This window comes from Acartia tonsa, chromosome 13 (assembly GCF_053477335.1).
Source record: "Acartia tonsa isolate MP-2025a chromosome 13, ASM5347733v1, whole genome shotgun sequence".
NCBI lineage: Eukaryota > Metazoa > Arthropoda > Copepoda > Calanoida > Acartiidae > Acartia > Acartia tonsa.
The window spans coordinates 23,910,108-23,921,830 of record NC_137272.1 but is presented as its reverse complement, the minus strand read 5'-3'; the positions used below and the strand labels follow the sequence as shown (position 1 = coordinate 23,921,830).

At 40.0% G+C, this 11,723-nt stretch overlaps 1 protein-coding gene across 1 annotated transcript; it reads right to left on the bottom strand.

Annotated features, from left to right (window-relative positions):
- LOC145335212 (uncharacterized) lies at positions 1-11,701 on the bottom strand. Its single transcript, XM_080180946.1, has 17 exons — positions 11,543-11,701; positions 11,406-11,473; positions 11,148-11,292; positions 10,779-10,928; positions 5,860-5,980; positions 5,619-5,675; positions 5,163-5,245; positions 4,618-4,803; positions 4,326-4,514; positions 3,740-4,217; positions 3,344-3,508; positions 2,635-2,783; positions 2,043-2,192; positions 1,755-1,841; positions 908-1,258; positions 491-750; positions 1-253 (listed from the first exon to the last, which is right to left on the bottom strand). The coding sequence occupies exons 1-17, from the start codon at positions 11,699-11,701 to the stop codon at positions 16-18; spliced, it is 3,036 nt and encodes a 1,011-aa protein (XP_080037072.1). The 3' UTR covers positions 1-15.
- Positions 11,702-11,723: the final 22 nt, after the last annotated feature.

Here is an 11,723-nt window from a genome sequence, read left to right as displayed (position 1 = left end):
CCCCCACCCAATCGATCAAAGAGAATAAAAATCTGCAGAGCTTAAATACCAAGTAAACTGTAAATAATATGCTATTAAATAAAGCATTATTAAATGTATCAAACGTATATATTCCTGTAAATTTTTGTTGGCAAGAAGATTTTCTAGATATTGTTGGAGAAGTTGTCGATTTTGTATTTTGAGCTGTTCTTGTGCACATTGTAACTTCAAGTCTAACTGGGACACGTCAGAACATTCAGAATTAAAATCCTGAACAATATTTATCCTTTGCTTATTGTTGTTTACAGTATTGAGTTGAATAACAACGAACTGGGCGCGCTGGGTTCATGGGATAAAACATTTCTGTTTCATACCTTCAATGGATGCCATGGATGCCGAGAAAGTGATGCTTCCCTTTAGACGAACACACTAAGTGTGTTATAGAGTAGCTTCTAGCAATTAAAAAGTTATTAGGTATGCGCAAACAAAAAAAAGGATAAAACATCCCTGAGAGCTATAAACTTCTTTTCTAATATCTGCATCCGAATCTGTTTCTTCATCAATTTCAATGTCACCAACAGGATCTTTATTTTCAGTAATAGATCTTTTAATTTCTACAGATTCTAAAGTTTTATCACGAGTTACACTTTTGACGGATTTTATAGAAGACTTGATAGATTTTTCATGTATTGAAGTTTGAATATGCTGCTGCAAGCTGAGTCTTAACTGGTGACTGTTTATTGAATCCATGGAATTAAAAACATCAGAATCCTTAAAAACACAGACTAAGGTAAAAACTTGGGTAAGCCTCAAAAATCATAATTTTGAACTAGGTACCTATCAGAAAAAAGGAATGAAAATGTTTTAAAAACAAAATTTGGATTTTAAAAAATGTTTTAAAAATTAAAAACTTAGGTAATTTTCCTACCTCTGATAATGAACAAGACTCTGAACTAGAAGCAGACATCCTTGATGAACATATGGAAGAAGACAATTTTGAATTAGAAGACGAAAATTTGGAGGATTTTCTTGACTCACAATCCTCTTCAGATTCTTCGAGGATTTTTGATAATTTCTCAAGGTCAGCAAGTTTTAATGGTTCCCCTACCACAGGACCTTGTTGCTCTGTCCTAACTTTGTTGATCACTTGTTGATTCATCCATTGTCCTTGTTGGCTTACTAACTTATTTTGTTGTCCCTTATCCATATTATTTATATTTGTTTGTCCCTTACTCAACAACTTATGCTGATATAAATATTCTTCTCTGGCGCGACTTTCCTAAAATAATTTAAAGAATAATTCCATAGAAATGGTTCAACTAACGCTGTGTGAATTTACTGTTTTATTTTTAGGGCTCGTCAGCCGCCTGTAAGCCTCAGGGAAATCAATCTCTAACAATTTAAAAATCATCTGTAAGTCTAAACCTGACCAAAAATATGACAATGCATCTTTTCAAAAAAATAATTAAGCATGCAAACGGGTACAAATTGAGGCTTCGTCGCAGCTGAAGCGAGTCTGCCGAGCCCTGTTTTTTTTTCTATGCTTAATAGAAAAACGGCAATAAACTAAAGAATCCCCATTATATACTACGTAGCTTTAAAAAATACTCTAGCAACTATCTCTATGATATGTAGGTATGATTTTTCAGTAACTGACCAAAGAAACGTAAATAAAGACCAAAGGAAATTGATCCAATATTTCGCATCCGCTCGCAACTGTCTTTGAAATATTACATACCAAAATGAAGAAACAGTGTTTATACAATGTAAAGAACCTGTATTAGATGATGTGCAGAAGGCAATGGGGCAGTCATTATTTCCATTGAACTACCTGTGTTTCTATCGGGAAGTATTATGTGTCCCTAAAATAGGTTATCCATAATAAAATCACACATATCTAATTATGAAATAAGGTTTTATTAAAACCTTAGTAAATATTGTGCCGATAGTCTTCATCGTATTTTAGTAACTCCGGTTCACAAGCAATATATAACTGGCAGGAAAGTTGTTTTGGGGGTCTTATTAAAACATTAACATCTTGGAAAAAACTATTAACTTCTTACTTGATTGCCTAATACAGGTGGTTGAATGAATGTTTCAATTGTTTGATCTGCACGACTGAAGTTGAGTGACATAGATTCTAATAGAGATGAATCACACTTGCTAATAGAGGAGGAAGCTCCCTTTTGGCCATTACTGGCTAAATATTGCACCTGAAATGATCAAAATCTAATCATAAATTGCAAGTGTAAAAATATAAGTCTTAAAGTACCCCACCCCCCTCCCACACACTTATTTTTAAGCCACGTGTCTTAGAAAGGCTTAATACTTTGCATAATTTTAAATAAGCCTGAAACTAACTAAGACTAACAAGAAGTCTTACCAAAAATCACACAAACGTTTGTCAAAAATGGAGATTTTTACAAAAAGGCTTTTATCTTACCTTACTTTATAAAATTACTAGAGGCTATCCCTTGAGGGAACGGAATTGTGAGTGACGTCACCCTCCACTTTCAATTTTAATATTTCTTAAATTGAATATGAATGACAGCAGTTAAAGAAATCCTAAACTACAGACATACAGAAAGATTAACAAATATCCTGTTTCTTTAAGAGAAGTTTAAATAAAGAGAAAAAAATGTGACATTTTTATACCTGATGATGCTGTAAACTTGTAGTTTGTTTATGGCTACTTTGAGCTGAACTAGTTGGTCTTTGAAAATCTGTGTTATGAAGATACATATTAACTCCAAGTGCTGGGGCATACGGTAAAGGAGAAACCTCTGATGGTGGTGAAGTACACTCTGAAACATGATTATTTATATTTTATTTCAACTAAGTAGGTAATTTTCTGTCAAGTTCAAGTTATGATCCTTATTTTTTTATATAATAATAGCAAGACTTCGCCCTAAACAGTTTAGTGTTAGAAGATTTTGATATAATAAAATTGAGGGTCTGTCTTGCTTTTTCAGTATTTTTAGGAATTGACAAAAAATCCAAACGTTAAATAGGTTAAATCCTGACATTGCCTAAAATTTAGCTCCCTTAAAAATTTAAAAGCTTTAAACCCAGCAAAGTTACCTAGAGATTTTAGGTAGCGTAGCACACTGAGGACAAAAATTAGTAATGTGCCAATAATGAATAAAAATATAAGGTGGGGTGGGGTAATGCAACCATCTCAGTGCGCAAATGGCTAAGTAGCCAGCCATTAGCCTTTACTTTTCCAACATTTTGTTTGATTTAGGGGAAAAAACCTACCAAGGAAAACTCATGCCAAGTTTCATAACGAAACTCGGATTCTAAGTGTCACTGGTACACTGATTACGAGATGGTTGCATTAACCCACCTAAATCATTCGTGAAACCTGAGGAAGGTTGGTTGCCAGTAATGTTAAGCATTGGATTAACATTATTCTGTATATTGTGCTGGATTATGTTCTGCACTTTGGCAATTGCATCTGGTGTTGAATGCCAGGGGGCAACACGGGATGAGTGACTGGCAAAGGAAGGAGAACTTGCGGCAATGGTACCTGGAGGAATAAAATGTGGAAGAGGTTCAGGACTATCATAGAGATATCGTCAAAATAAAAGAGAAAGCTATATATTGATATATTATATAGCTACCTATAAAAAAAGATTGACAAATAACGTTAGGGTTTCTTACTGTCGCATTTATTTAGACAAAACAGGCTATAAAAAATGGCGACGGCAATGAAATAAAGAAACAAGAGATAAATATAGATTATAAAACATATAAATACCTGGATTTGGATTTAACTGTAATTGAACTCTTGCTTCTTCCTGTTTTAATTGGTAAACTTCTTTTAAATATTGATTTACGTGGTTTTCTTGACTGAAGGGTATATTTTGGAAAGGATTTGTATATGGGCTCATTTGTGACTGGGGATTTAAAGTTGGAAATGAGGTGTATTGGGATACCAGGTTTTGACCGTGCAAATTTATTGGAGGATGGCTGGTCATATGGCTTGGCCCGTTTAAATGACCATTAAATTGTCCTCTATTTATCATGGTAAACGGATTAGAAGGTTGATGATCATAAAATTTTGGTGTTTCATTCATGAAATGGTTATTTGGCTGATTAAGAATAATATTTAGATTGTGATGACCTTCGCTTGGAAATTGATTGTTATGCAAATTGTTAACAAGTTGATTATTATTATGGTGGGCATCGTGGATTATTTCAGAAGGTTGTTGGGGTACTAATCTCATATTAGGTTCCTAAACATTATTATTAACATAGATTTACAAAGAAGAGAATACTTAACAATCAAAAAATTAAAAAAAAACTATGGAACATAAATCAATGTCATTTAAATAAAACCCTACCGTGATGTTTTGTAGAACAGGATAGATTACAGGGACAGGCTTCGTGCAAATGTTGGCAGCGTATGAAGCAAAGAGAAGAGTGCTTAGTGTTGCCTCTAAATTTAAAGATGCAGCTGATATTGTGGCCATTAGGAAAGTTACACTGTTTCCACCAAGGGCTGGTGACAATAATTGTGTTAACAAACTATCCTAAAAAAAGAAAAGTATTGGTATCAAATAAAAACGAAGGGAACGTTTCAAGAATAATACGTGAGTTGTGATTCTCAGTGTTATTTTCTAGTAAATTGAATACCTTAAACGGCACATGAGAAACATTTCTTCTATGGTCTCCCAGAGCCGAAATGACATTATTGAGGGTAAGAATTCCCCTGTTAACAACAGGTGCTCCTACTAGTCCCATCAGAGGCATCAAACCAGGATTGTTCACAGGATAAACTTGGTCACAAGGGGCACACTCAATAAAATGTATGCAAGAATCCTAAAAGGATAGAAATTATTTGTTGTATACGGATAAGATACAACCTTATGTAAGCACCGGATACTTTTAGTATAAGCTCCAAGTTTCATTATCAGATATGAGATCCACATTCTAACTAGAGCTTCCTCAATTTAAACTAATCCTATCCAAATGAAAGTTTTCCTATAATCTAGCCAATGCATGGTGTCTTTCCATCTATGTGAACTTAACCAACAATTGTAAGCTAGCGAAATATCCACTATCCAGACACTACATGGAGCTGCAGAGCTTTTCTAAACCTTGTTTAACCTAACTATCCCCATGAAAAAATGGAATGGTAAAAGTTTCGGAGCTCTGATAAAAATGATAATGTCTCCCACCTTACAAACGAGAACACCATTGTTGAAAAGAAACTGTTTGAGGCCCACCTTCACAAGTGAATGTACGTTCTCGTTTATTTGGCCTTAAATCAAACACATAAAAATATATTTATCCTATTATATAAAGTACTATGGTTTTTTTTGTCTGAAGCTTAAGATTTCAATAACTACTAAGCTGAGGAAGCTTTACATAGGTCCCAGGATGGTTTTAGGCAATTTTTATTTTACATTTAATCCATGGGATGATTTTATGCTATTTTTTCCTTATACTTACCCCTTTGAATACAGAGCCCTCCTTAATGCTAGGGGCTCAGCCGCTAGTATATATATAACATAATAGGAACATAGGTAAGGTACCTAATTGTGGTTTATTTGGCCTTAGACATAAAAATACTTTTTAACATATACCTAGTAGTAGTGTAGGTATCTTGTTTAAAAAAAAAATTAGACTCAAACCTGGAAGATTTTTAAGTTCAGGTACATTGGCAGTCTTGCTTTTATGGTATGCTAAACCTGTTATTCATGTGTTATTAAGATTTACAATCTTATAAACTAAAGTAGTAGGAAACCTGTCTGTCTGTAAGAAGATTTAAGAAAGACTACAGGTTACTTATAATTGTCAGATATGCTCAGTATCAGACCTCATCAGGTTTTATGCCTTTTTTAAAGAGTAAAATGAAAATGTATTACAGAAAACTAACTTCTTTGTATATTGAGTAATAACACATTCCTAGATTAACACAGGATAAAGCTTCAGAGATGTTTTCACATTCTATTTCACTCAGGTTATCAATCCTTGCCCGTCCAAATTCATCAATCTAGATTATTATAAGACGTCAGTTTTTTTTTGCTTTAAAGCTACATAAAAGTACCAGTACTAGAATGATGAATTTTCTAAATGACTGAAAATGCGACCTCCTTTTCCAGGGTTTCGGATCCGCATTGATTTTATGCGGATCCGGATCCGGATCCTCAAAATTTGGTTAGTGCGGATCCGGATCCGGATCCGGATCCTACTGGATCCGGATCCGGATCTTTGACAATAAAAATAAAATCACCAAATTTTTCAAAAAAATTTATTCTTCAATTCGAAGTCAAAAATACTTTTAATTTTCAAGTCTGAACCTAAACCTTAAAGATTGGCTCTCATCAAGAGAATGTCTGAGATTTTATATAAATTTAGGTAGATTTAGACCGAGGATGCAAGCTTTTCCGGAGTGGTCCTATCCGGGGAGATGGAGAAGAAGTCCCCGGGCAAACCTGCATCAAACACACCTGCTTGACCATTCACCCTGTCCGGGTTTCCACCAAGGGGCTGGCCTAATAGGCTTTTAAGTCAGCCCCTGTCAGCTCTGGAGGCCTTGGAGGCCTTTCAACTCCAACCCTCCAACATCTCCAACATCCCTCCCCCTCCTCCCCTCATCCTCTCTGGCGACATCCACCCGAATCCTGGCCCCAAATACCCCTGTTCTACCTGCTCCCGCAATATTACCCGCTCCACTGGTGCCTTCCTCTGCAACTCCTGCCAACTTTGGGTTCATCCTAAATGTTCCCTCCTTCCATCCAAATCCGATTACAATTCCAACTGGTCCTGCCCACCCTGCATTTCTGCCTCAACAACTCCCTTTTCACCTATCTCCCCCCAACCACCAACACCCCCATCCAAACCCCGCCATCCTAAATTCCCATGTACAGTCTGTTCCTTAGGTGTTACAAAATCCACTGGCTCCTTCCAATGTAACTCCTGCCTCCAATGGATCCACCCTAAATGCTCCCTCCTCCCATCTGCCACCCACTACTCTCCTTTCTGGTTCTGCCCTTCCTGCTCCCCCCCAACCTCACCCCCTCCCTCTCCTAACTTATCTCCCCCTACACCCCTCCCATCACCTAGCTCCCCGTCTACCCCTCCTTCCCCTGCAGCTCCTCCTTCACCCCCGCCCCCTCCTCCACCCACCCCTGCCCCCCGAAAACCTCCTGGTAAACCTTTTGTCCTTCAATTCAATTGTAATGGCCTCCTTACCACCCAAGATGAACTCCACAACCTTATTTCTACCCATAACATCCCCATCACCTGCCTCCAAGAAACCAAACTCTCCAGCAAATCCAATCCTAAACCCCTCCCTGGCTATAACTTTCTCAGGAAGGATCGTCAAGACCGACCTGGTGGAGGAATAGCCTTCCTTATTGCCGATGACATCCCCTTCACCCACCTTGACCTCAATCACCTTTCCAATGGCCCCCTAGAGATTGATGGTATCCAAATTTCCCGCAATGGCTCTCCTACACAAATCATCAACCTTTACCTTCCTCCACATTCTTCCTGTCCCCCCCAATACACCCCTGACTTTAACCTCCTCTTTGACAACCCAAATGACCTTATCCTAGTCGGTGATTTCAATGCCCACAACCCTGCCTGGAACTCCATCACCCTTGACCAATCTGCCATGAATCGTGGGGAGGCTCTGCTGGAAGCTCTCAATGAGAGCAGCCTCTGCCTCCTCAACGAGGACTCCCCCACCCGCCTCCCCCCCAACGGCCAACCCACCTCCCCCGACCTTTCCCTTTGCTCTGCCCACCTTGCCCTTGACTTTTCCTGGCACACCCTCACCACCCTCCGTTCTGATCACCTCCCCATCCTCCTCTCCCTTCCTGAAATCAACAGAAACCCCCGCCCTGTCAAAACTTTCCACAACTTCCGTAAAGCAGATTGGGACACCTTCACCCTTGAAACTGAAACCCTCTTTGAAGATCTTCCTGAACCCTCCTCCTGCTCCCAAGGTGAAGCCACTTTTCGCCAAATCCTCCAAACTGCCTCCAAACACACAGTCCCCGCTGGCTTCATCAAAAACTCCAATCCCTCCCTCCCCCAGTCTGCTAAGCCCCTTATCCAGCAAAGAGACTCCTTAAGAGAAATTAACCCCCATGATCCTCAAATCCAAATCCTCAATGAACAAATTTCCTCAATAGTAAACCAACACTCCAACAAAAAATGGCAAGAAACCCTTTCCAAATCCGACCATAGAACCAACCCTTCCAAATTCTGGTCCCTCCTCAAATCCCTTTCTGGCAAAAACAATTCCCCTCCTTCCAACCAACCCATTTCCTTCAACAACAAAGTTCACACCTCCCACGCCCACATTGCTGAATCCTTCACCAAACAATTCACCTCTGTCTCCCGCCACACCTCCAACCCTTTCTCCAGAAAAATTATCCGCAAAATTAGACACCGCCACCGCCTCAATAGAGATTTCCAACCTTTCACACCTGCCCTTGTCCTTGAAGCTATTAAAAATTCCTCAAATTCATCTGCACTTGGCCCTGATCACCTCAACATCCTCCACCTCAAACACCTTGGTCCAAATGGCATCTCCTACCTTACCAAACTCTTCAACCTCTCCATTTCCGCTGCTAATATCCCTGCCATTTGGAAGCTCTCCAAAATTATTGCCCTCCTCAAACCTGGTAAACCCCCTGACCTTTCCACCTCCTACCGCCCAATCTCCCTCCTCTGTCCTGCAGCTAAAGTCCTTGAACGCCTCCTTCTCCCATACCTTAAACAATCCCTCTCCACCCACCCCTCTCAACATGGCTTCAAACCCCTCCACTCCACCACATCCTCACTCCTTAATCTTTCCACCTCCATTGCTAACGGTTTCAACCAAAACCTCCCCCCCAGCCGCACAACCGTAGCCTCCATTGACCTTTCCAAAGCCTTCGACTGCATCCCAATCCATCTCCTTCTCCAAAAAATCTCCTCTTCAAACCTCCATCCAAACATCATCAGATGGCTGTCCTGCTACCTGCGTGGCAGAATGGCCTTCTGCTCCTACCAAAATACCAACTCCTCCCCCAGAATTGTCCACACTGGTGTCCCCCAAGGCTCTATTATTTCCCCCGTCCTTTTCAACTTCTACATAGCAGATGCCCCCCACATCCCCCCTGCCACCACCTCCTCCTATGCCGACGACCTCAACTCCTTCCACTCCTCTCCTGACATCCCCCAGTCAGTTGAATCCATCAACTCCCACCTCTCCTCAATCGCTGACTGGGCCTCCACCAATGGCCTCTCCATCGCCCCCAACAAATCCACTGTCACCCTTTTCACTCCTGACCGTAAGCACCAATCCAACCTCCATCCTCAAGTCCAAATTAACGGCTCCATCCTCCCCCTTGAGAAAACCCCTAAGATCCTTGGAGTTACCTTTGACACCTTTTTCAATTTCAGTTCCCATGTCTCCACCATTTCCTCTAAAATTTCCTCCCGCCTCAGAATCCTTAAATGTCTGGCTGGCACCAAATGGGGCCACCAGAAGGAGACCCTCCTCACCACTTACAACACCCTCCTCCGCCCCATTACCACCTATGCCTGTCCTGTCTGGTTTCCTAACACCTCCAAAAACGACATTGACAAACTCCAAGTCCTCCAAAACCAAGCCCTCCGCATCTGTACTGGTTCCACCAAAAAATCCCCCATTAGCCACCTCCACCAAGAAACTAAAATCCTACCAGTACGGAACCACCTCTCCCTTTTATGCTCCCAGTACCTGGCCTCCTCCCTCCGTCCTTCCCACCCATCCTTCCCCAATGTCACAACCCCTCCTGGTCCTAGATCCAAGAAATCCACCCTCCAATCCATGTTCCTCCCGAATCTCCAACCTTTTCTCACCCCTGATAACACTCTCCTCCCTGCAAATTACAAATCCACCATCTCCCGACTCCACACCTCTGCAGTTACCCAAGCCATCAACTCCTACCCCCCTAATCCTGTCCTTAATCATGCCCCTCCCAACATCAACCCCTCTGAGATCCAACTTCCTAGGCACTACAGAACCATCCTCTCCCAATTAAGATCCAATTATTGTCCTAAGCTCCAAAGTTACCTGCATTCCATCAACGCTTCTCTTTCACCCAACTGCCCATCCTGCCCCAACAATCCTACCCCTGAAACAGTCCAACACCTCTTTTCCTGCCCTAATAACCCAACCAACCTAAATCCCATTGACCTCTGGCAAAATCCCACCCTCGTAGCTGCCTTCCTATCATCACACCCCAGTTTCACCAGCCTCCCTCCTCTTCAACGCCCCCCTCCAGAGCCCCCTCCATAAGCCTTCCCTCCCCCACCTACTGATGACAACCTGGACACGAATATGGACTATGAGCAGCCAATACAACAACAACAGGTAGATTTTTCCATTTTTTCCGCATTTTTTGGAGTCTAAGGATCCGGATCCGCATTTTTTTTGCGGATCCGGATCCGGATCCTTGGACTCAAAATATGCGGATCCTTGCGGATCCGGATCCGGATCCGAAACCCTGTCCTTTTCATATCTCCAAGGAGGATTTTTCCTTTTATTTTATTTATGTAGGTATGTTCTTATAAGATAAGTACAAGGTTTAATATTAAAAACTAGGGAAATGTAATCGTCCAGGCGTTAATAGAGCTAAAATTGCCATAGTATATTAAAAGGAGCATCTTGTTATAAATCACTTTTGGGACAAGCAGACTAAATTTAAGCGTCAAAAATGTTAAGTAAATATTTCAATGCTGCAATTCATTAAAAATTACGTCCGTTTTATTTTATAAAATGTCTTTGGATATATATTCATCAATCATACCTGTATATTAAGAGCTTTATCCTCTGTATTAAGATCAGGTTCAGCTAACAGATCCACAAGTTCACTATTGTATATATCACAGAAGCTCAAAGTAACTTTGTACTTGACACAAGTTTCTGTAAGAGTATGGTAGAGACCTCGTAAAAACCTACAAATGTTTGATTTTTAACTTTAAGTCTATTTTATGAAAACAATTGTTATCTTAAGCTAAAGCGAGTGTACCCTTAGGTATCCTGTAGAAGGTTAATTTGTCAGTCAAAACGTTTTAATAATATGGAAACATAGACTTCAAACTACTTATCAGAAAATTACAATAATACGTTTATAATTTCTAACGCAAATTGAATAAAATCGCATTCAAACAATCCTGGGGATAAAACCAAATTCTTCTTCATTGATGGCTGGTCCCAACTCCGGCCCGTACAAAGTGTACGACTTTCCTGTGCAACTAGCACCGTACAACAATACACTGACTGAGTAACCATCCAGTAGGGTAGAAAGAAATGGCTCTAAACTAAAAGCAAATTATATTTTAGTGAGTGCACCTAGTTTTATTATTAATATATAAAAATACCTAATATGTTTATCTGTGTCTTATTTGAAATTAAAAGCATAATATTAGGATACCTTGACTGATAAACACTATCTTGTGAAGTATTTTCCGGATAAACACAGTCATATTGAAATGTTCTTTCCTAAATTTAAAAGAAATTTATTTTATGAATATGAAAAAAGAAACAAATCATTGGTGCTTCAGCTTTTACCTGATTGAAAATGATTTCATTTTTTGTCAAATCCATATCTATGCATCTTCCCTCAATTTCATATGCTCCCGCATTTACTCTATCATGAGGTATAACTCTAACCCCGACCACAAGGGGCACAGAATCATCCTCTTCGGGATGTTCCATTGTTCCCGCCATCAGGAGCCTCGCATGACTATTT